This window comes from Vulpes lagopus, chromosome 1 (genome assembly GCF_018345385.1).
Source record: "Vulpes lagopus strain Blue_001 chromosome 1, ASM1834538v1, whole genome shotgun sequence".
In the NCBI taxonomy this organism is placed as follows: domain Eukaryota; kingdom Metazoa; phylum Chordata; class Mammalia; order Carnivora; family Canidae; genus Vulpes; species Vulpes lagopus.
In genome coordinates this window covers 183,647,140-183,672,842 of record NC_054824.1, presented here as the reverse complement: position 1 = coordinate 183,672,842, position 25,703 = coordinate 183,647,140, and the positions used below count along the sequence as shown (strand labels likewise).

The window sequence follows — 25,703 nt, the reverse complement described above, 5'->3', positions numbered from 1 at the left end:
TCCCAGAAAATAAATTAACTCATTTCTACCCCCAAAGTAGTTCTTCCCTTTGGTTCTCTGGCTCTTTATTTATTTATTTATTTTTATTTTTTTTTATTATTATTTTTTTTTCTCTGGCTCTTTATTTCACAGAAGAAAGAGCAATAAAATGCGCCTGAGAAGGAGGTGTAGGAGACTGGAGCTGAGGGGAAAGAGTTCAGAAAACAACAGAGGAGTGATTTAAAAAGGAGTGGAGGGGATCCCGGGGTGGCTCAGCAGTTTAGCACCTGCCTTTGGCCCAGGGCATGATCCTGGAGACCCAGGATTGAGTCCCACATCGGGCTCCCTGCATGGAGCCTGCATCTCCTTCTGCCTGTGTCTCTGTCTCTCTCTCTGTGTGTGTGTCTCTCATGAATAAATAAATAAAAATCTTAAAAATAAATAAATAAAAAGGAGTGGGGAGGCGTGCCTGGCTGGCTTGGCTGCTGGAGCACACATGCGACTTTTGATCTCCGGGTCATGAGTGTGAGTCCCATGTTGGGTGAAGAGATTACTTAAAAACAAAATAAAATAAAATAATAAAAAAATGGAGTGGTCCCCAACCATTCTAAATGCTGTAGAGGGTTGAGGCATTCGAGATCTGGAGGTCGGCTTTTATCAGAGCTGATAGAGGTGACCGGTGAGCCCGGGGACAATGTGTCCGCGCCTCTCGTAGAGCAGGGCCCTGCTTGGAGTCGAGATTCAGGGCTGGAGTCGCGCCTCTCCTGCCTCTCACGGTTATCAAGGTGGGGTAGGGGGTGCAGGTTAGTTAACCAGGAGGTGAAGGAGGAGCAAAGGTGCAGAGTGGGGGTATGGCCTGAGTGCCCGGCTGGCCCCGTCGGGGCTGACCAGCCGCAGGCCGCGGACAGGCCCCAGCCGGCTTGTTGGCTAAGTATCTGACTCTCCGTGTTGGCCCAGGTCATCGTCCCAGGGGCCCGGGGTTGAGCCTCGGGTCAGGCTCCCCGCTGCACGTGGAACCGCCTTGGATTCTCGCTCTGCCCCCCCTTCCTGCTGCCTCGTGCTCTCCCCCTCCAGAAAGAAGGAAGGAAAGAAAGGGCTGTGGACATCTCAGCTGTGTCCGTGGAAAAGTCTCCCACACCTTACTCTACTTGCACCTTGGTTCTTCTTCTTCTTCTTTTTTTTAAAATTTATTTACTCATGAGAGACAGAGAGAGAGAGAGAGACAGAGACAGAGGCAGAGGCAGAGACATAGGCAGAGGGAGAAGCAGGCTCCACGCAGGGAGGCCGACGTGGGACTTGATCCCAGGACCCCAGGGGTCACGACCTGAGCCCAAGGCAGACGCTCCAGCGCTGAGCCCCCGGGACCCCGATGTAACTGGTTCTGATTCAGGTCACAGGTGAGGAGACCTGCCTCCGAGAACCGCGGTTGTGACTTTCCTATACATTCCCGCTTTCGTTCCCATCAGTGCCTGACAGTGACCGCAGAGTGCAAGCTTCCAGCTCAAATTATATACAGCAACGTGTCCCATTTCTCAGATCGTTTCGCGTGTATCATCTAATTTGATTTTTCTAGCAATCATTGGTACATTATCTTCTCATTTTACAGGTAAAGAAGCCAAGGTTCAGAGAGAGGTGAAGTAATTTGAGTGACAAGCAGGTTTTATGACTTGAATGTTCTAAAGAGAGCTATTATTTTAGTGAGTCAAGTTCGAAAACAGGTTTAAAAATATAAGGCATTTGAAGGGGCTGCTGTTTTGGCAGAAACAAAGCCTTCCGCCTGAACTGGAGAGCAGGGCTCTGACGTGCACAGGTGCTTTTGGGTGTTGGAGGGCGCCTTATGCCCTAAGCCAGGCGGGCGCTCAGAAAGCTGAGCCTTGACATGGAATAAGGTTCATTCAGGCTGCTCACCCTGTGAACCTTATGCGGGACGAATCTGCATTTTTTAGCTTTTTTTTTTCTTTTTTTAAAATTTTATTTTATTTAAGATTTTATTTATTGGGGATCCCTGGGTGGCGCAGTGGTTTGGCGCCTGCCTTTGGCCCAGGGCTCGATCCTGGAGACCCGGGATCGAATCCCACATCGGGCTCCCGGTACATGGAGCCTGCTTCTCCCTCTGCCTGTGTCTTTGCCTCTCTCTCTCTGTGTGACTATCATAAATAAATAAAAATTAAAAAAAAGATTTTATTTATTTATTCAAAGAGACAGAGAGAGAGAAGCAGAGACACAGGCAGAGGGAGAAGCAGGCTCCGTGCAGAGAGCCTGACGTGGGACTCGATCCAGAGTCTCTAGGATCACGCCCTGGGCTGCAGGCGGTGCTAGACCGCTGCACCACCAGGGCTGCCCTAAAACTTTATTTTTAAGTAATCTCTACATCTAATGCGGGGCTCGAACGCACAACCCTGAGACCCAGAGTCACACGCTCCACTAACTGAGACAGCCCGGCGCCTCTAAACTCCCTTTTCTTATCTTCTTTCAAAAAGCCTACAAAATCTGAAGTTCCAAAAAAATTAATCAAATTGGAACAAAACTGAGATGACCACTACTCCCTCTTGGAGATAGGTTTTCATTGCTCTTTTGATTTCTAAGAGTACAGCGAGTCCATTACAAAACGACTCACTATTTCATCTGGTGGGTATTTCTAGGGATTAAATCATAATCCTCATCCTTCATAAAATAAGGCATGTCGTTATTATAACAGAGAGCTTCCAAAATGCGTGATCCCAGTTTCTCATCACTAGCTCCGAATAAGGCTTTTCAGTGTTTTGGAGAGTTATATCAAACTATGCAATTTAGTAGCTTACATTTATTGAGCGTTAATCCTCTGCCAGGCTTTATGCTAAGCACTTTGCATACATTATCTAATTTAATCCTCATTACAATGCTTTAGGGTAGGTAGCGTGATCCTCTGCAATTTCCACATGAGGGACCTGAGGCAGCCAGAGGTTAAGTGACTTTCTCTTCTGGTCAGTTGTGGACAGGATTGAAGAGAGAAATATATCTCAGTGTAATAAAAGATCAAAATTCCTCTTGTGTAACTTGGAGATGGCTCACAGGTGGCCCTTGATTCTATGGAGGATTATGCCTGTGGTTGGAATTAAATTGGGAGCTTCTAAAGCAATAAGAAGAGGGAAATGTGTTATTGTCATATGTTATATGAAGGTCCTTTCATAGTTTTGGGCCATGCACTTGGGCAGACAAAAGTGAGATAGATAAGGTCCTGCTCCATTTGGGGCTCACAGTCTCAGGAGGCAAATTATCATTTGGTTTATAGGCCATACATTTTCTGGTCCTTTTAAATTCATAACTATAACCTTAATGGACACTTAATAGTTTTTTTAAAATATTTTATTTATTTATTCATGAAAGATACAGGCAGAGAGAGAAGCAGGCTCCCTGCGAGGAGCCTGATGCGGGACTTGATCCCAGGACCCCAGGATCATGACTAGAGCCAAAGGCAGATGCTCAACCGCTAAGCCAACCGGGTGGGTGCCCCTATTTATTTATTTATTTTAGAGAGAGCACATGAGTGGGAGGAGCAGCAGAGGGAGCAGCAGAGAGAGGGAGAGAAGAAGACTCCCCACTGAGCATGGAGCCTCCTACAGGGTTCCATCCCACTACCCTGAGATCATGACCTGAGCTGAAATCAAAAGTTGGATGCTTACCTGACTGAACCACCCAGGCACCCTGACACTTAATAGTTTTAATAGGATTTATTTATTTTTCATTGCTATTTATTTATTTTTAATTTATTTATTCATGAGAGACACGCAGAGAGAGAGGCAGAGACACAGGCAGAAGGACAAGCAGGCTCTCTGTGGGGAGCCCGATGTGGGACTCAATCCCAGGACTCCAGGATCATGCCCTGGGTGTGAAGGCAGGCAGTCAACCACTGAGTCACCCAGGCACCTCTTATTTTTCATTTTTAATCATTTAAAGCATTCTCTCAGGGTTAGGCATTCAGAATTTTTCCAGATTGTGGCCAAAATAGAAAATTTTCCTGCATAATTTTTGGTTTCTACTGAAATATTAGAATAAATATCTGTAGTACAGTTCCTAGGTCAAAGAGTATGAATGTCTTTATGGTTCTTTCAAAACATTATCACGTTGCTCTCTAGAAGGATCTGTGATTTACACAACAAATATATATATTTTTTTACACAACAAATATTTATTGTCTATATCAAGCTTTATATTAAGCACTAGGGATACACTACGAACAGATATGGTCCCTGCCTTCAAGAAACATACCAATTTCTGTTACTAGAAATGAATAGTTGTTTTTTTTTTTTAAGATTTTATTTTTGGAGCACCTGGCTGGCTCATTGGTTCAGTGTCTAACTCATGATTCTGACTCAGGTTATGATGTCAGGGTTGAGATAGAGCCCAAACTGGACTCTGTGCTGGGCATGGAGCCTGCTAAAGATTCTCTCTCCCTCTGCCCTTCCCCCTCTACAAGGTTTTAAAAATATATTTTATTTTATTTTTTAAGTACTCTGTACCCAACTATCCAACGTGGGACTGAAACTCATGATCCCAAGATCAGGAGTTGCACACTCTACCAACTGAGCCAGCCAGGTCCCTATACTTTTACTTTTGATGCCAAACAATTAGCACTGAGATTTAAAAAACATTTTTTTTTTTTTACTTGTACCTAAGTATTTTTTACACTTGCATTTAATGATTGGGTGTTTACATTCTATTTTTTTAGAAGGATCTTTTTAAAAAACATTTTATTTATTTATTCATGAGAGACACAGAGAGCAAGAGAGAAAGGCAGAGGCGCAGGCAGAGGGAGAAGCAGGCTCCATGCAGGGAGCCCAATGCAGGACTCCATCCCGAGTCTCCAGGATCAGGCCCTGGGCTGAAGGCAGCACTAAACCGCTGAGCCAACCGGGCTGCCCTCTACATTCTATTTTTATATGAGCTATTTTTCTGTGTAGATTGATTCTTTTTTGTGTAAAATACCATTGCCCATTTTAATATTCTTTTCATTTTCTTATTCTACTTTTAAATTTATTTTCCTTATAAAATTGAATTGTTTACATCTTTTATATTCAATATTTTTTCATTAGCTTACATTTTATAATTTCATTGTTATTATTTTTAAGATTTTATTTATTTATTCATGAGAGATACAGAGATGTAGGCAAAGGGAGAAGCAGGCTCCCTGCAGGAAGCCTGATGCAGGACTCGATCCCAGGACCCTAGGATCACAACCTGAACCAAAGGCAGACGCTCAACCACTGAGCCACCCAGGTGCCCTCATTGTTATTATTTTGAATGACACATGAGTTTGAAATTTTTGTGTATTTGAGATTGTCGGTCTTTCCTTTTGCCATATCTTTTGCTTATATAAATAGAATGACTATTTTCCCATAGGTCTAATAAATATCATATTCTTTTTTTCTGATGGCTTCTCTATAGCTTAATCTTACTCAAATTTTAGAATGATTTTTAGAGTGAGTTTTATTCGCTTACCTATTTTTAAGATTTTATTTATTTAGTTGAAGGAGAGAGAGATTGAATAGTGGGGAGGGGCAGAGAGAGAGAGGGAGAAAGAGAGAGAGAAAAGCAGACTCCCTGATGAGCAGGAAACCCGATGCAGGGCTCAGTGCCAAGACCTGGAGATCATGACCTGAACCTGAGGCAGATGCTTCACCACCTGAGCCACCCAGGTGCCCCTGGAGTGAATTTTAGAATGAGTATTTTGATCATCCATTCCGTTTTTCTATATGGTTGGAGCCTCTTCTGGGTTCCCTTTGTGTCCTATTGAATACCTTTCCATTACTTGCACTTTTTGCCCTTTAAAAAAATACTGTTGCTCAAAACATTAAAAAAAATAAAAAAAAATTAAACAAAAATAAAAAAATGAAAATAAAGATACTGTTGCCTTACAACATCTATTTGACTGGAGTTTCTCATTGATCCCGTTATTTCTCAGAATGTATTTCAGAATGTAAATGTACTTTTTTTGTGTGTGTTTCAAAATCTTACCGGACTATCTATTGAAACCAATAAATCTTATGACAGTGGCCTCAGAATTCTGGTTACCCCACTTACTGGTTCTTATTCACCAGTTTTATTTTAAACTTCATCTGGAAGCGGGATACTATTAATATCCATGTCACAACATTTTTAGGATCAAATGAAGAAATTCCATGCAAGAGATTTAGTGCACTTTCCATCTCCACGCTTTGCATGGGATATGCTAGAATGGTGTAGCTGTGCTCAGCTGTGTACGTTTACAACGTCCTCGTAAGGTGTGTAGACCATGATTTTTTTTTTTTTTTTTGATGTTGAGGATTGACAAAAGCATCACTACCACTCTTCTTATTTAAAATCCACCTTAGGGCCACCTGGGTGGCTCTGGGTGAAGCATCTGCCTTCAGATGCTCGTCTGAAGGAGACGATCATGCATCGTCATGCATCGTCATGCATCGTCATGCATCGTCATGATCACGCATCGTCATGATCCCGGGGTCCCCGATGGAGCCCCCGCATCCTGCTCCTGGCTCAGCGGGAGAGCCTGCTTCTCCTTCTGCCCCTCACCCTACTCGTGCTCTCTCTCTCTCTGTCTCAAATAAATAAATACCATCTTTTAAAAAAATCAATTAAAATAAATGAAATCCATCCTAGCGGGCTGCCAGGTGCGGCTCAGAATCCAGCCCCGCGCAAGCACGGAATTGACGGAAAGGAGCCCAACCCCCACGCCTTCGCGGCGTCCGAGGGGGCGGAGCCTGTTGCCAAGGATACGGGGGGCGGGTCCGGCGACCGGCACTTCCTGGGGGCGGGAGGAAGCCGGGGCGCGGCCCGCGACGCGACGTCCAGCAGCCAATCAGGAGGCAGGGCGCCCATTCAAATTGCGGCCCGGGAGGGAGCCGGCGGCAGGCGTGCTGGAGGCGGCCACCGGGGTGAGGGCGCCCTGCGGGGGGCGAAGTAGCGGGGCGGTGGGGGCGTGCGGGCGGGCGCCTCAGCGCGGGTCCCCCGCCTGGCCCGGAATCCCCGGCGGCGGCGGCGGCGGCGGCGGCGGCGGCGGCGAAGGGGTCGCCGGAGGTCGCGCTCGGGCGGCGCCTCCGCGGGGCCCCCCTGGGCCCACAGCGTCACCCGCCGCAGGCTCGCCCCGTCGGGGGCCACCTGAGAGGTACAGTCGCCGCCCCAGGTCTCGGGGTGGCTGCCTGGGAGCCCGTCCACGGGGATCTTGTGCTTCTGGGTGTGACTGACCTGCCCCCCCGCCCCCCTTCCTCTTCTTTCCGCGCCCCTTTAAACGCGGGGGGCGAAACTGCCCAAACAAACCCAAAGAGCCCGTATTTGTGTAGGAAGCGAGTTACTTTTTAGCTGCCGTAGGGTTTCCAGAATCTTGTCTTTGCCTTTGAATTGATTTCCGTAATGGGAACGTTCTGTGCGTTTCGTTGAAAGGTTTGAAGGGAGGTGCATCCTGAACGATTTTCTTTTCTTTTCTTTTTTTTTTTTTTTTTTGAGAGGGTGGGGTTGGGGTGGGTAATGGTCGTCCCTTCTTTCGAACTTTTAAAAGACTTTTGCTTAAAAAGTCTACCTTGTGATGTCATTCCTGGGTAGCAGTGCCCGAGGGGCGGTCTGAGCATGCGCCGTCGTCGTACAGGCCAGAAGCCCGCGTGCACAATTCAGGACTCGTCGTCGACGTCGCGGTTTCCGGTTTGGTGCCGAGCGGCCTGCAAACGAGGCCTTTTCGCTTGTCACCTATGTTCGTTCGTTCATTCATTCATTCATTCATTTATTTATTTATTTATTTATTTATTTATTTTATTTATTTATGATAGTCACAGAGAGAGAGAGACAGAGGCAGAGACACAGGCAGAGGGAGAAGCAGGCTCCATGCACCGGGAGCCCGACGTGGGATTCGATCCCGGGTCTCCAGGATCGCGCCCTGGGGCAAAGGCAGGCGCTAAACCGCTGCGCCACCCAGGGATCCGCCCACCCTTTAAAAAAAAAAAAAACAAAAACATTGATGCTGGACGGGGACCGTTGACGTGTTTACTTTGGGGCGCACGTGTCCGCGCTGTTGTCTCGAGGCTCGAGGGCAGGCTGTCTTCTTGTCTAATCTTGCATATTTTTTCTCGACAGAATCGAGTAATGATCACACTTAACCGTCCGTGGGATTTCTGTGGGAATACTCTTGCTTTGTGACGCGTCTGAAACCCATGTCCCTGAGGCGTTCCTGTATCTAACCTGCATCCAACAGGTGTCCTCAAAATGCTTCATCCCGGCCGTTGATTTAGGTGCTAGGGTTTCTCTTAGTCCCTCTCCTGATCCGCAAACGGGGAGTACTTAAATGAAAATCTTGGGGACATGCACATTCCTGGTGCGCCCCGCTCCTTCCTCCTCCTCCTCCTCTTTTTCTTATTGTGTTAAAATAAGCCTGACATGTGTCACCTTCTCCGCTTTTATGTATATGTCTTAGAGCCTGTTTCCTTAAGGACATTCACACTGTTGTGTAGCCATTGCTACCATCCATCCCCATAATCCTCTGTCATCTTGTAAATCTGAAACTCTATGCCGCTGTCCCCAGCCCCTGGCAACCACCGTCATACTTTCTTTCTTTATGATCTTAACTACGTTACATACCTCATGTGAGTAGAATCATGCAGTATTTGTCTTTTTTGTGATTGGCTTATTTCACTTAGCGTTGTATCTTCAAGCTTTATCCAGATTGTAGCAAACTGTAGAATTTCTATTTGAGGCTGAGTGATATTTCACTGCGTGCATATACCACATTTTGGCAAGCCGTTCATCAGTGTGTGGTCGCTTGGGTTGCTTCCATGTCTTAGCTGTCGCGAGTAATGCTGCTATGAACATGGGTGTACAGATGTCTCTTCAAGATCCCGCTTTCAATTCTTTTGGGTTAGATATCCAGAAGTAGAATTTCTGGTGGTATAGTAATTCTATTTTTAGTTTTTAAGGAACTTCCGTACTATTTTCCACAGTAGCTGTGCCATTTTTCATTTCCACCAGTAGTGCACAGGGTACCAATTTCTCTACGTCCTTTCCAACACTTGTTTTTCTGTTAGTAGCCATCCTAATGGGTGGAATGTGGTATCTCATTGTAGTTTTGATTTGCATTCCCTAATGATGAGTGATGTTGAGCATCTTCTTATGTGCTTATTCGCCATTCATATATCTTCTTTGACATGCACTTTTTATGTCGTTTAAGTCACTTGTCCTCTTTGGCCTAGTATTTATCTGTGTACTCCTTCTACACTAAGGAAATGGGAACAGGGTCTTTGAAATCCGTAGTATGTATCAGAAGGCCAGGAGATAATGGTGACTCTGTAAATATTAGTTGCATTATGATTATAAGCTTTTTGGAGGGAGAGATCTGTCTGACAATGCTTGGGAAGAGTATCTGAGGAGGAGTTTGTGGTTTATTCTAACATATTCCTCTGGGAAGTTACTTTCACAATGGAAGGTTCTCATATTTTTTCATGACTATTTTAGTCTTGCAATCTGTTTTTTTTTTTTTTCTTACAGTTTAGCAGATAATTGGAAATTGATTCACAAGATATGCCTGGAAGTCAAATGAACATCTAAAGAAGAGCTTAGGTTTTTCACCAACATTCTTTTTTAAAACAACTTGCTGCCACGATGTCCATATACACCACGTATAATAAAAATAACAGCGATATCCTTGGTATACCTTCTTCCCAAAGGAGTTCACCATTGAATGTCCTCACCCATAGTAGCAGACGTAAGCTGCATTTGAATTCAGATATGTCAAAATGTGAAAATGATGATCCATTATTGAAATCTGCAAGTAAAATCAGAGACATAAATAGTACTTATGTTATTTCTGCCTGTAAGGAAACAGGAGATGTACCTCTTACCCCTAACCCCACAGGTAGATTGGCACTTCAGAGAAGAGTTACAAGGAACAAAGAATCATCTTTGTGTGGCAGTGAGTTGGGAGACTCAACTGAAAAAACTGCAGAAACACGTCTTACATTACAACGTCGTGCTAAAACAGAGTCTGTGGCAAAGTGGAAAACAGCTCAAACAGAATCTGTGGCAAAATGGAAAACAGCTCAAACAGAATCTGTGGCAAAATGGAAAACAGCTCAAACAGATTGTGTGGCAAAATGGAAAACAACACAGAATGTGGGAAGTGCAACAGAAAAGGATTGTGCTTCCCTGGAAGCTAGTGTGAACGTAACAATTGTAAATAAAGATAAAAACTCTTTTGTTGCATCTTCTGTACCTTTAGCCAAAGACCCAAAAGACATTGAAGTGATGGCTGATGAAAAACACAAAGAAACCTTTTCTAAAGCTCTCCCTGGGGCAAGTGAAAATGTTGCACTTAAATACTTAAGTAATAGTGCACCCACTGACTCCCAGAGTCAGACTAAAGTTGTCCCATCCGGTCACTTGGCAACGAAACCTCTTCAGAGCAAGTTGAACACCAAAGTGCCAGGAACAGGAGCTTTACATCATGGAAGTATTGGGAAGGATATGGCGAAACATTCAAATAAGTTTGAAAGTTTAGAAAAAACACCTACAAAATACATTGTAGGGCACAAACTGACACCAAGGTGTGGCACGCCACAGCTTACGAGCCCAGCTGCATCAATACTGAAAAATAGGATGCCTAGCCTCCAAGTTAAAAAGCCAAGAAGCTCTGTTCTAGCAAATGAAAGGGAAAGGTCCCAAGAAAATATACTCCCTCTTGAAGAAATTACGGGCCAGTACACCTCTATAGAGACAGACCCCTTAAAAGTAGAGAATAGTCAAGTGACAGTGGCAGTACGTGTGAGGCCTTTCAGCAAGAGGTATGTTACACCTTTTAAAATCTAAGGCCAAACTAGTGACATGTAATGTGTCCAATTCCTCACTGGCTCTGGAAAGTGTGAGTGTATTGTATTCATGCATCTTCAAGCCTGGCGGTGGCATTTGTATGTAGAGAGAACTTTTAGGTTTAGTTGTAGAACCCTGATTATTATTATTTTTTTTTATTTTAAATTTTTTTTTAAATTTTTATTTATTTTATGATAGTCACAGAGAGATAGAGAGAGAGAGGCAGAGACACAGGCAGAGGGAGAAGCAGGCTCCATGCACCGGGAGCCCGACGTAGGATTCGATCCTGGGTCTCCAGGATCGCGCCCTGGGCCAAAGGCAGGCGCCAAACCGCTGCGCCACCCAGGGATCCCAGAACCCTGATTATTTTTGATGATTAGGTATAAAATTAAAACAATTGAATCACCAAATTGGCAAACGTAAATTTCTTTAGATGTGCTGCTTTTAAAAAGTCGAAATGACTTAAGTTTCTAATGCAGCCTGCTTTCAAATCTGCCAAGTAGGGTGGACTCTTCTGTGTTTCCCTTAAAAAGAACACTTGTGGGGTCACTTATTCCCCAGGGAGGTCCTCCCCAAACCCCTTCCAGTGCAGTATCATCCCTAATGTCGTCTCTGCTATATAGTAATTATAGATAACAGTGATTTTTTAGATTTGATGTCGATTGTAAGTCTGTCTCCAAAGTGATTGTGGATGAGATAGTCACAGATTACAGGTGGGGTTGAGAAAGATGGACATGACAAAGTGTGAATGTGGCATCTAGTTATTTTTGAATGTTTTATGGGGTGACTGAAAGACTTAAGAATTAGTAGTTGTTAACTCTGTTATATATCTAAGCAAGATGTAAGAGGATATGGTGCTGCAACAGGGGAAGGAAGCCCTCGTTTGAACCTAAAAGGTCCGTAGTTAAAGACAAGTCATATAGTGCTTTAAAGCCTGTTAGTGAAGGTGTGGGGTTAGTCATAAGTGAGAGAACTGAGGGTGAGATGGCTGGAGAGAGTGGGGAAACCTAAAAGGCCTCAAGGATTGTGATAGGATGAAGAGCAACAGAAAGAAGAGCTGGTAGGAACAAACCTCACGATGGATGACTACACTGCAGAGAACTCAGTAAGGAACTGAGTGCCTGAGTCCAAACCCATGAGACAAGCCATGGAAACTGGGCTAATAACAGGGGCGGAGGGGCACTTGTCACATCGAAGAGGCAGGTGGTTTCCAGGATAAATTCTGATCTAAAACAGAGTTTGGGGCAAAAGGGATATTGGGGGCCAGACAAGGACTGATCATGTTTTTCTGTAGTTTTCTGTAAGTGAAAGAGTTAGGCGTAAATCTGAGATGGAAGAAGGACGCACATGATGAAGACCCATGATTTTAAGGGAGCTAATGTAACAGAGGGAGGGACTGTTGGGTTAACAGTAACAATAGGTAGTAGCCAAAAGAGATTTATGATTGAGACTTCTATTTAACTTAGTTTGTTGAAATTATATTTGCATTTCATGTCAGGTTTATATAGATCCGCACCTCCAAAACTTCTTTATAATATATTAAAAAGTTTCCAGAATTGAACTGAAGAGTATAGGTAGAGTATAGCAGGTGGGGTGGGAGAAGGGAGAGCTCAAGAGAAAAAAGAAAAAGATGGAAAATCCTGTAGAAGTAGGGTAATTTTTCAGACAACAGATCTGTAATTCCATTTTCTCTTTAAGTGGTAGCACTAGAGCTGTAGGAAATATAAATTTGGAAACTCACTATAATTATGTTAGCTGGTCTACATTTTCCACATAAAACTAAAGAATTATCTTGCTCTGGAGGAATGTTGTATTTAACTAGTTTTGAGGTTCTCATTATATTCTATGGGATAATAAAATAATTACAGTAACTTAATATTTTTCTTTGTGCTTCTTTGTAAAGAGAGATGGTTGAAAAAGCATGCCAGGTGGTCTTCATGAATGGGGAAGAAATAACTGTGGAACATCCTGACATGAAACAAGTGTATAATTTTATTTATAATATTGGATTCTGGTCTTTTGATGAATGCCATCCAAATTATGCCAGTCAGACAACAGTTTATGAGACTCTAGCAGTACCACTCCTAGAACGCGCCTTTGAAGGCTACAACACCTGTCTCTTCGCTTATGGTCAGACTGGCTCTGGAAAATCATATACGTAAGTTTTATTCCAAGTACAGTTATTGAGAATGTTTAAATCTTTGGTGAGAAACAGTATGGTTTGATAGAAAGAATGTAGTTTTGAAACTACACAGATCTGGGCTCAAGTCTCCTCCATTTTGTAAAGTGGTTCTGCAAACTTGGGCAAGTTACTTGGCTGATTCAGCTCATGTAGGAGATACTGTTTACTTTGTGTCATTGGCTCATTTTATGGTACGTAATATGTCTTGTGTGAACCAAAGCCCTGAGAGGTTATTTTGTAAACATTATTGTGAGAATTTAAGTCATCTAATAAATTATATATATTAAATAATATCTATATCTATCTATCTATATATATATATATCTGCTTATACTTTCTCACAATTATCTGAGTTAGATAGGTCTTTTTATCCTATTTTGTAGAAGAGGAAATTGAGATTTACTGGGGTTAAGTATCTTATTTAGAGTCACAGAGCTAATAAGTGATGAGCTCTAGATTTGAACTCAAGAAGATTTGACTTTAGAGCCTAGGTTATTAGATATGAATGCTGTTTAATTAGCTTCCTTCCCATTCACTCCCCAACCCATTTCCCCAAAAAGAATTAAAAAACCACTAATTAGTTTTGTCCTTCCCCACCCCTGCCACTCATTATGTATTTTCCAGGATGATGGGACTTAATGAAGAACCGGGAATAATTCCAAGGTTTTGTGAAGATATTTTTGCTCAAGTAGCCAAAAAACAAACCCAAGAGGTATGTTCTCATTTGTAAATCTTGATGAGAGACTAGAAAACGGTCAAACCAAATTAAAATCAGTCTTTACCACTAAGGAAATTATGGAAGACATAATTTTAAGTTCTAGATCATTCTCCTTTGGAACAGTGATATGGAGGAGAGGTTGGAGATTCAGAATTTCAGAATAAATTCCCCTTGGTGGGCAGTGATAGAAGGATCGTCTCTTCTGCTTTCTCTGGCTTTTCTGGCTTTATTACTTTTGTATGTGTATAGTGGCTTTGTGTGCGTATAGTGGCTTATAATATGTCAGTTATGTACTATTGTGTGTTTGTAGTCAGGCAAGTACACAGACTTAACTAAGGACAGTAGGCATAAACTTCAGAACAACATGAAGCAGAGAGTAGTGAAGCTGGAGTCTGAACCTAGATCTAACTTAGAAAGCCATGCTTTTTACACTGCACCTGAAACGTCTGTACTGGTTTCCCTTTTCACTTATTCATTCATATATTCAGCAGGTATTTACTGGGCATCCACTGTTTGCCAAGCAGCCTATTAGATCACTTTTTCCCAAATTTGCTTGATCATAAGAATCACCAGGAATGTGTCAGGGACAGTTTTTCATATTGATTGTGTGCGTGTGTATATATATACTTGCTAAACAAAACAAAACAAAACTCTTCTGGAGATTCTAATTTAGTTGATCTGGGCTATAGCTGGGAATTTATAGTTTTCATACTTTTCCCCTAGTGATTCTTATGATAAGGGAAATTGGGGAAATATTGTGCAAGATTTGGGAATATGGAATTAAAAGGCCCAGTCACTGTACTTAAGAGAGTGTAATGGAGAAATGAACCAGTAAATAGCCAAATACAACCAATTTAATGCTAAATAAATAGTATGATAGAGTAAGAACAGTGTGCTGTGAGAATAAGAGTAAAGGGAGCCAGGTTTTCTTAGATGAGGGAACAACTGACCTTATTTTTGAAGGAGACATAGTAGCTAATAGTTTGGTGAAGAGGCGGAAGGACATGCCAGGCAGTGGGAGGAGCATGTTCAAAGCTTTGAAAGCAAGAAAGTAGGGAGACTTTGGGAATCTATAAATTGTTTACTTTGCTTTAGCATGGAATTTGAGGGTGGAGGGTGACAAGAGATGAAATCAAAGAGGGAGGCAGAACTCAGCTTGTGAAGGACTTTATGAACCTTGCTTCCAGGAATCTAGAAGGCTATGGAAGGATTTTAAGCAAGAAAGTCAAATGATCATCTTTGTTCTTAAAGAAAAAAAAAAAGTTAGCTCTGGCTGCACTGTGGAGAATGGATTGAAAGGAAGTAGAACTGGATTCAGAGGCCAGTTGTGGGACTTATAAACTGTATAAGGAAGGCATGACAAGGGGCTAGACTGAGGTAGTGACTGGGGTTGAACATTTCAGAGATCTTAGTAAGTAGAACTCATCTTTTTTGGAGAAATGTCTATTCAAGTCCTTTGCCCGTTTTTAAATTGTGTTGTTTGTCTTTGTGTTGTTGAGTTCTAAGAGTCCTTTATATATTCTGGGTATCCGAACCTTATCAGACACGATTTGCAAAAAATGGAAGGGTTTTTATTTTTTTTTTAATTTATTTTTTTTTTGGTTTTTTAAAATAACTTGCATGTTATGTTTTTATTTCTCCTAGGTCAGCTGCCATCTTGAAATGAGCTTTTTTGAAGTATATAATGAAAAAATTCATGACCTTCTGGTTTGTAAAGGCGAAAATGGGCAGAGAAAGCAGCCAGTAAGATTAAAACGATTTATGATTTGTTTTTAAGTTGTTTTTATAAATGTATATAGTTACATTAGTTCTCAAGATGATCTATATGGCTTACATTTTTACTGGTATTGCTATTATATGTTAGCAAATACTTGGGATCTATAATCCAAATGAGTAGTAAATAAGCTGAACATTATTGTTAGTGGAAATTAGTTATTAAATTTAGCCTCTTTTAAAGCAAATATTGTATCAAAATTAAAGGTAAAATATTTGTTCCAAGATTTGGTTGGACCGCTTAAACACCAAATCCCTAAAAGTCTATAAAGCCAAAAAGCAGAAGTTTAAAAGTTGTGTTGTTATCATAGAATATGTATCTTATTAGATTCTTTAGCAAATTGGTATCTTATAGATAGTATTTTCTATGAAATAGAAAGGTTCCAAAAATAATCTTTTTAAAAAACTGGTATCAAAATGTAAAATTTTGGGGGCTCCTGGGTGGCTCAGCTGGTTAAGCCTCTGACTCCTGATTTCCACTCAGGTCATGATCTCAGGGTTGTGGGATGGAGCCCTGCTTCAGGCTCTGTGCTCAGGGCAGCTGAGAGTCTGCTGGAGATACTCCTTTTGTCTTCCCACCCCCCACTAGCTCACATGTGCGCACGCATGCATGCACGCGTGCTCTCTCTCTCAAATAAAATCCTTTCAAAAAAATGTAAATTTTTTAATTTGGAAAGGATGTTGGAGAGCAAGAAACTAAAATCTAAAGAGGTCACTTGACTTGTTCAAGGTCATGTGATTTACTTTGGTAACATCGAGAATCTTAAACTTGGCATTTTCTTCTTTGACTTAAATGTGTTTTCAATTTCGGGTTACAAAGTTTAAAACGTATAAGGTAAAACAAAAATTTTAACTGTCTGAAATTTACTGAACGTATTTTAGAGAGATTTAAAAGCATAGAGAGAATAGCTACTGCGGGTCTTAAGAATAAAGAACTAGGGACACCTGGGTGGCTCAGCGGTTGAGTGTCTGCCTTCGGCCCAGGCCGTGGTCCTGGAGTCCCGGGATCGAGTCCCACATTGGGCTCCCTGCATGGAGCCTGCTTCTCCCCCTGCCTGTGTCTCTGCCTCTCTCATGAATAAATAAAATCTTAAAAAAAAAAAAAAAAGAATAAAGAACTAGTAGTATATTTGATGCAACAGTGAACTGTAGCATATGGTGAGAACAGAAACATTTGTGATACTGGAAGCAGTGTCTTAAATACCTTCCAGATTTGTGTTTGTGAGAACCTTTATATTTATCTCTGGGTCAAGTAAAGGCAAGTCTCTTTGCCTTAAGCTCCAAATATAGAAAAAAGGATCATTTAAAACTGTATTTTAGGGGTGCTTGGGTAGCTTAGTTGGCTAAGAGTCTGCTTTTGGCTCAGGTCATGATCCCATAGTGTCTGGATCAAGCCTTGCATAGGACTCCCTGCTCAGCAGAGGAGTCTGTTCCTCCCTTTCCCTCTGCCCCTCCCCCTTTCTTTCTTTCTTTCTCTCTCTCTCTCATTCCCTCTTTCTCAAATAAATGAAATCTTTTAAGAATTTTATATGAAATATTCCTTATGTCTTTAATAATGCTAATGTTTGCTTCTATTAGCTGAGAGTAAGGGAGCATCCTGTCTCTGGACCGTATGTTGAAGCTCTGTCAATGTAAGTGTTTGGCTCAGCAGAAGCTGAAGGAGAGAAGTAATGAATAAAATGAATATTGTTCTTATTTGCTTCCCCAACTTTGAACCACTGGATAACTATTTAGCCTTCTACCCTTAATATTATTAAATTAATTTTTCCTTTTCTTTTCAACTAGAGTGTTAGATCCTTGTTTTTTGTTATTTTTATCTTTCACAGCACCTGTGAAGTGCCTGGCATAGAGTGTTATACTATGTGTGAAATATCTGATTTTTATCCTTCTATCCCCTTTCCCCGTTAAGTTAAGCTTTCCCTCTCCAGCTGCTTTTTTTTTTTTTTTTTAAATCTATTACCCTAAGCTGAAGAGGGGAGAAGGTGCTAAGATGAGGTTAGGGTTGAGAGTGTAAAACATGCCAACAGTCATTTACTTCATCTTTCAACATTCCAAATGCTTTCTTACAGGAAAGGGAAAGTGATTGGGTATGGATTTAGCTCCATTCAGTAAATCTGGGATTATGTTGACACCCATACATACCAGCTTACCCACCTCCACATATATGTCAAGTATATGTTTTAGTCTCATGATTTGGACTTGAGTATTACAATAATAAGAGCTAAACTGCTTCATTAGTGGAAACCACACTTTTTGATAAAATCAAAACATTTCCTACCCTTTAAGAATGGAGATAGTGAACGATTCTGTGAGTCAGTATAATAATATCTATGAATTATTCAATTATGGTCTTCAGAGAGTAATTACGTAATTGAAGTATTATTTTATGAGAATAAGAGTGTAATTATCAGTAAAAACAATTTTGTCTTTTTCCTTTTTAAAAATAGGAATGTTGTCAATTCTTACTCTGATATCCAGGTAAGATTGATTGTATTGTATTTTCTTTTTACTAGATATAAAGATCATATCATAAGATATTCATAAGAATATTTCTCCTTAATTGTTATGTGTATATGTAAAAGATTGATCTAGTTAATTCATTATGAGCTGATTTTGTTTGTTAAACTTCAGTCAAAAGAATTACTCTTCTGGGGCACCTGGGTGTCTCAGTTGGTAAAGCATCTGCCTTCAGCTCAGGTCATGATCCCAGGATCCTGGGAATCGAACCCCATATCGGGCTCCTGGCTGAGTGGGGAGTCTGCTTCTCCTTCTCTCTCTGCCTGCTATTCCCCCTGCTTGTGCTCTCTCTCTCTCTGTCAAATAAATAAATAAATAAAATCTTAAAAAACAAAACAAAACAAGAATGACTCTTCTGAAGTAAAAATAAAAATTGACCATTAGCAGCTTAGCATTACTGAAATAGTGTTTTAAAGGTGTAATTTCCTGATTCAGCTATCCATGCTGGAAATGAAATTGACAATGAGAATACAAATTATTAAATGACAAACATTTATTAATTTCATTTTATAAACAGATTATAAAGTGCATATATGTTGCTAAATGTGCTTACTTTGTTGTTCCTTAATTTGTTGCAATAAATTTTAGTTTGCAGTTTTAACCTCCCTCTCTTCTTTCTTATAAGAGCTGGCTAGAATTGGGAAATAAACAAAGAGCGACTGCTGCTACTGGTATGAATGATAAAAGCTCCCGATCGCATTCAGTTTTCACCCTGGTGATGACCCAGACCAAGGTACTCTTTTTATTGATCATTTTCCTAGGTAAGGTAGCAAATATATTCAGGTTTCATGTTTTTCTTATTTTATTCTTTAAATCAAATGTGAGTATGGTAAAATAAATATATAACATAATCGGATTTTAGTGTACACAATAGCTGAATGACTCATGGCATATATGGCAGTAGCTTTTTTCTTACTGTTTGAAAAACCAATAATGTATGATTATTTATGATATCATTGATATTAATATAACATACTAATGTATGATAATATGTTATCAATATATGGTAATTGTATAGTATTTGGAAAAACATATCAGAAAGTCAAAGATTTTAAAAAATTCAGCCATAGGTTCCACTCTTCAAATAAAGCCCCTCTAAATATTTTGATATATTTTATTTTTTGATATATTTTGTTTTACAATCATACTTAAACCAATTTAACAAATCTGCAGTAATTTTATGCTACTAAAATTCTTTGCCACGGGGCACCTGGGTGGTTCAGTGGTTGAGCCTTTGCCTTTGGCTCAGATCGTGATCCTGAATCTTGGGATCAAGTTCCGCATCAGGCTCCCTGTGGGGAGCCTGCTTCTCCCTCTGACTATGTCTCTGCCTCTCTCTCTGTCTCTCATGAATAAATAAATAAGATCTTTAAAATAAATAAATAAATGAAATCTTAAAAAAAATTCTTTGCCAATTATCATTTTTCATAGCTGTGTAACATTCCATTGACTATTCCAGTTCCTTCACTGTTGGACGTTTATGTTCCTTTTAAATACCTTGCTCCTTTAATTCTGGGATAAATAATACCTTTGTACATTAAGTGTTTGCTCTATTTATGGTTATTTCCTTAATATAATTGGGTAGTTGTGAGTTTTTATCTCTTTAAATTGATTTATTTTGGCATAATGCAAGCATTGCTCTATGTATTCTTGGATATTTATTGTAAATCCTAAATTATCACACATTCGTAAAGGGATAGTAACAAAAATAAATGAGCGGTTTGAAATCTTGTATAATTTTCCCTTTCAAGACTTATGTTGATAAGTCATGGAGGAACTTATGACATATTATTTTAATATCATTTTGCTACAGACAGAATCTGTTGATGGGGAAGAACATGATCACAGAATAACGAGCCGAATAAACCTGATAGATCTGGCGGGCAGTGAGCGCTGCTCCACAGCTCAAACTAGTGGAGATCGACTGAAGGTAAATATGAGGCTTCTCTGGGGCACTGGGCTGGCTCAGTCAGTGGAGCATGTGATTCTTGATCTCGAGGTTGTGAGTTTGAACCCATGCTGGGTACAGAGATTACTTAAAAAAATAGATACTTTAGGGGCACCTGGGTGGCTCAGTGGTTGAGCGTCTGCCTTTGGCTCAGGTCGTCATCCCAGGGTCCGGGGATTGAGTCCCACATCAGGTTCCCTTGCATGGAGCCTGCTTCTCCCTCTGCCTGTGTCTCTGCCTCTCTCTGTGTGTCTCTCATGAATAAATTAAAAAAAATATATATATACTTTAAAAAATGTGAAGCTTTTTTTCATTTTAATAAAACTTATTCTCCAGGGCATTATTTTTAGGAGGTTGCAGACTAAATGTATTTAACAACAACAAAAACAAAAACGAATACTATCTTTATAGACTGCATTGCTGTGGTTTAAAGAAAGATCTTTACTTTTTTGGTTATGTTTACTTTTCAAAGAAAATTAGTAAATTTTGAGTTGTAAGAAAGTTGGTAGTTTATGGAAGAAAATATTTACTCAGTAATTATTTGAGGGAAGGAATATATTTTGTGAAATAAGTATACTGCTGAGCAGTTATTTTAAATTAGTTGTTTTTATCTTGTATACAGGAAGGTGTGAGTATTAACAAGTCCTTGCTCACATTGGGAAAGGTTATATCTGCACTTTCTGAACAAGCAAACGGAAAGAGAGTTTTTATTCCTTACCGTGAATCTGTTCTTACATGGCAAGTATCTTTTGAAGTACAAATAATTGTATTTAAAATACATTGAGTACTGTGGGGAAAAGAACAATAGACTGACTTCATATAACCTTGGGCAGAGAAGAAGTGGTTTAGCAGTGTGAATTCTAGAGCCAAACTATGTGGATCTGAATCTTGGCTCTGTATCTTAAAAGCTCTGCAACTTCAGGCAAATCATTTAATTCTAAGGTCTGTTTCCTCATCTGAAAAAGGAAGATAATAACAATACCTATCTTTTAGGGTTATAGTGAAGATTAATTAATATAAAACTCTTAGTACATAGTATATGCTATCACTGTAAGAAATTCGTACTAATACTACTGTTTTTAGGGCTTAATGTCTGAACATATATGATACTACCAAACATGTTGCTATGTGTGTAAAGTGAAATCATTTTGTTTGTTTGGCACCCACTGACTAGCATTTAAGTGTTTAATAAGTGTTTTCGGGGATCCCTGGGTGGCGCAGCGGTTTGGCGCCTGCCTTTGGCCCAGGGCGCGATCCTGGAGATCCGGGATCAAATCCCACGTCGGGCTCCTGGTGCATGGAGCCTGCTTCTCCCTCTGCCTATGTCTCTGCCTCTCTCTCTCTCTCTCTCTCTCTCTCTCTCTGTGTGTGTGACTATCATAAATAAATAAAAATAAAAAAAAAATAAGTGTTTTCGTTGATGAGTATGTTTTCATTAATCAGATACATTATATTCAAATTACATCTGTATAGGTTCAATGTCCAATTGTGATAAGTGTTAATATATAACTTTGATAAGGGCTGCATCTCTACTTGACAGCCCCGATGTGGAGCTTGATCTCATGTATGATTTTGAGTCATACCTGAGCTGGAATCAAGAGTCAGACAGTTAAACAACTGAGCCACCCAGGCCCCCGACAGCAATGTTTCTTTATAATTGGTTTATGAAAATATAGTTCTCACTTCAAAACATTTAAGGGGAAATTAATTTTTTGTGTGCTTTTTGAAAGCTAAGAATAGTGAAATTCATTCTGCATTAAAGATAGTTGTTTTAGGGATCCCTGGGTGGCGCAGCGGTTTGGCGCCTGCCTTTGGCCCAGGGCGCGATCCTGGAGACCCGGGATCAAATCCCACGTCGGGCTCCCGGTGCATGGAGCCTGCTTCTCCCTCTGCCTGTGTCTCTGCCCTCTGCCTCTCTCTCTCTCTCTTTCTCTGACTATAATAAAAAAAAAAAAAAAAAAATTTTAAAGATAGTTGTTTTAGTCTCATGCTATATTTTTTCCTATAAATGAAAGCTTTTGCATATAGTAGAAAACAAAATTTTTGCTTATGTGTTCATTCATCATGTTTAATATTTATTGAGCACTTATTCCTAAAGGTTGTGATAGCTCTGGAAATACAGAGATAACTAACATTCATAGTTTCTTTCCTGAAGTAGCTCAGTGTAGTCTGAGGAGTGGCGAGAGGGATCTTACTAATATTTGATGGTGAACCACATTTTAAATCTTTGCATCAGTAACTTTCATAAAACAATATAAAAAGTATAGGAGAAAACAAAATGTTCATGAGATCTAAAAATAACTACATATACCAAAAAAGTTCTGAATGGTGAGGCTCATGGCTGGCTCCCAATCTCAGGGTCATGAATTCAAGCCCCACATTGGGTGTAGAGCTTACTTTAAAAAAAAAAAAAAAAAAAAAAAAAGAGTCCTGAATGGTATGTGAGTGAAGAGTATAATACTATATTAGAAACCCTATTAGTTTGTTTTGTGCTTTGTACATAATTACTGCTATTAGGTTGTTGTAGAAACAAGGCTTAATTATAACTTATTTTCCTTGAAGGCTGTTAAAAGAAAGTCTGGGTGGAAATTCAAAAACTGCAATGATCGCTACAATCAGTCCCGCTGCCAGCAACATTGAAGAAACATTAAACACACTTAGATATGCCAGCCAAGCTCGTATGATAGTCAATATCGCCAAAGTAAATGAAGATATGAATGCTAAGTTAATTAGAGGTGAAGATTTTTCTAAACATTTAAAAGTTGTTTTCTAACAATTAAATCTCAAATATTAATTTCAGTTATGAAAATATGCAATTTAAGAAAATTAAAGATACTTCTCTCATATCTATTTATAATAGATTATAGTCAATATTCTACAGTGATGATGGAAGAGAGATGGAAGGACAATGGAAAAGAGAATAAGGGGAAAACAGTCAGTCAGAAAAAGAGCAGAGAAACTAGAGAGTGGGTGAAGGGGAAATAGCAAGCATAGAAACAGAATCTTACAGACTGAGCCATAGGTGTGTGCAGGAGAATAAAAATACTATGATTTATTACTTTTCCTCTTATGACCTTTCTTCTATTGTCATTCTCTTTATCAGTTCTACTCTTGCTTAGTTCATTGATGTAAAGGATTGTGATCTGAAGGCTTGAGTTTGTAGCATAGGCCTAACTTCATTTATGCTCAATATTACTTTCTGTGTATCTCTTGGGAATCACCTGCTTAGGATGGACTTGAGTGCCTGCAAAGAATCTTAGTTTGTGCAGTTTTCTCTTTGCTTATGTGGAACTACCACCTTTTCGTAGTCTTTTGTCCTCTGGCCCTTTGGAGCTGCACAGAGTGAATGGTTATGCCAGTGGAGCAGGCCAGAGAAGAACGAGTTTGCTCTATCATGGTCAATCTTCTCCCCTTTGGATTCACTCCTTTTTCATAATAGGGCTGTTTTCATTAAAAATAAGTATTCTGGGGCAGCCCCGTGGCCCAGTAGGTTTAGTGCCACCTTCGGCCCAGGGTGTGATCTTGGAGATTCAGGATCGAGTCCCATATTGGGCTCCCTGCATGGAGCCTGCTTCTCCCTCTGCCTGTGTCTCAGCCTCTCTCTCTCTCTCTCTCTCTCTCTGCCTATCATGAATAAATAAATAAAATATTAAAAAAAAAGATTAAAAAAAATAAGTATTCTGAACTCCAGCTTGAAAAATCTTTGATTTTTTTATCCAACATGTCTTTGTGAGTAAGGTTTCCCATGGGACTATCCTGGTTTATGTCTTGGTGTAAATAATCGTGCTTCTCAAAAGTGTCCACTTTGGACAATACATTATATGGCCATTCTACTTATGGGGGGGGAATTCATTAAGATGGGGAGCACTTTTTCAGATTAAGGCCAAGTAGAAATTATAGGTAATGTAAATAAACTAAAACTGATTTCTGCAAATATTTTATTTTGTTTAGTAATATTTAAAACTTTAAATAAGATTGGAGGATTATACCTAGTGTGGTAATTATTATGTATATCAAATGTTATTAATCATGCTTTTTTTTTTTTTTTTTACAAATATTTAGAATTGAAAGCAGAAATTGAAAAGCTAAAAGCTGCTCAAAGAAATAATCGAAATATTGACCCCGAACGATATAGGCTGTGCCGGCAAGAAATAACATCCTTAAGAATGAAACTGCATCAGCAAGAGAGAGACATGACAGAAATGCAAAGGTGGAATATAGTCAATATCTTAGATGTCAGTGTGTTGGCCTGGAATCATTGGACAGGTGGGGTTGGAGTTGGTGGAGAGGGAGGACATGAGGAGGTATCTGTGGCTCTGTTTTCCTACTTTCTGTATGAATAGAGCAGTATGTCCTCAAACTATCATATTTCAAATATTCCTAAGTGGTTCCCTTCCTTCTTGATTGTCTTTTGAGTCTCAGTCTTATGCATCTTGATGTTTTTAACTCTATTATTTTGTTTGTCTTTGGAAAGAGCATGGAAAGAAAAACTTGAACAAGCTGAAAGAAGAAAACTTCAAGAAACAAAGGAGTTACAGGTATCACTTCAACTCTTTAAACTGATACGAAAATTAAATAAAGATGACGGTAAATATGTAAACCTAATTTCTCAAATATTCATCGTAACTGACTCTATACAAAGCAATACTGAGAATTAGTATAAAAGTGTCGATTGAGATCAAGATTGTGATTATGTAGAGCCCATAACTATGTTGGAAAGTTAAAAATATGAACCATCTAATTCTATTCACTTTGGTTCAACAAATATTAAATGTTTATGTAGTGCCAGGCATTGGGGAGGCCAAAGTGAATAAAATATAGTTTTGGCCTTCAGAGAGCATGTAATCTGAAGGTAGGTTTACAAAATGTAAATAGATGACTGAAATGTAGTATTACTTGGCTAGTTTGAACCATATGATGCTGCCATTTTTAAGGTAAGAAATGGCTGAACACTGGGAGTGTCCTATGATTCAACCTAATGCATAGAAAAGCGTGTAAAAGGAAGAGAAGCAAGAGTAGGGGGGAGTAATTAACTTTGATGAGGGTGGTTATTAAGGAGGACTTCAAAGAGAAAGGGATGAGTAAGCAAGATTTTGTTAGGCTCCCAAAGTCAAGATTTCTAAGCAAGAAATCCTGTATTCAAAAGCATGGAAGGACAACACAGTTTGGACAACACAGTCCACAAAATTCAGAACTTGTGTATTGTTGGTGGGGGCAGAGATTGGACCAGAGAGAGAGATGCAACATTCAGATCATGACGTAGTGAGGAACTTGAATTTAGGTGATTAGGAGCCCCTGAAGTGTATTACATGGAAAGGAAGTGACAGGAAAAGACTTGTGTTTTAAGTAGATTCTTCTGGCAATGGTGGATTTGAGGGAGGAAAGACTGATGATGGGAAGATTATTCATTTAGGAGGCTGTTGCCATGGTGAAAGCAAGAGAGGGTGAGAGCTTGAGTCAAGCAGTGATGGAATGGTTAGTGGAGGGGTTGGATTCAAGAGATAGGAAGGAGTAAAATTGATAGGCTCAGAGGGTGTTTTTGGATGGGTGTGTTGAAAGAAATGGAAGAGTCAAGAATGATGCCCAGGTTTCTGAAATGTGTGCATTGCATCGTAAAATTATGAAGTCATGGTAGTGGTGAAAGAAGCCAGATGACAGTTGAGGAGTGACTAAGGAGATAGAGCCATACATAAAATTCTGAAAACCTGAAGTGAGAAGGCGGAGAAAGGGGATGTGAGATTGTGGGGAAGTTTAGTTTTGTTCAT

At 40.1% G+C, this 25,703-nt stretch overlaps 1 protein-coding gene across 1 annotated transcript in view; it reads left to right on the top strand.

Annotated features, from left to right (window-relative positions):
• The first annotated feature begins 6,947 nt into the window (after positions 1 to 6,947).
• The window catches only part of KIF14 (kinesin family member 14), a 53,587-nt gene continuing 34,831 nt past the window's right edge, over positions 6,948 to 25,703 (top strand). The window contains exons 1-14 of the mRNA XM_041763621.1: positions 6,948 to 7,120; positions 9,484 to 10,022; positions 10,098 to 10,775; positions 12,704 to 12,958; positions 13,607 to 13,694; positions 15,345 to 15,443; positions 17,052 to 17,104; positions 17,921 to 17,951; positions 18,616 to 18,723; positions 19,804 to 19,920; positions 20,561 to 20,676; positions 22,501 to 22,673; positions 24,001 to 24,148; positions 24,413 to 24,476. Coding sequence (XP_041619555.1) covers positions 9,598 to 10,022; positions 10,098 to 10,775; positions 12,704 to 12,958; positions 13,607 to 13,694; positions 15,345 to 15,443; positions 17,052 to 17,104; positions 17,921 to 17,951; positions 18,616 to 18,723; positions 19,804 to 19,920; positions 20,561 to 20,676; positions 22,501 to 22,673; positions 24,001 to 24,148; positions 24,413 to 24,476 — 2,355 coding nt within the window. The 5' untranslated portion in view covers positions 6,948 to 7,120; positions 9,484 to 9,597. The remainder of the gene's footprint in view (positions 7,121 to 9,483; positions 10,023 to 10,097; positions 10,776 to 12,703; positions 12,959 to 13,606; positions 13,695 to 15,344; positions 15,444 to 17,051; positions 17,105 to 17,920; positions 17,952 to 18,615; positions 18,724 to 19,803; positions 19,921 to 20,560; positions 20,677 to 22,500; positions 22,674 to 24,000; positions 24,149 to 24,412; positions 24,477 to 25,703) is intronic.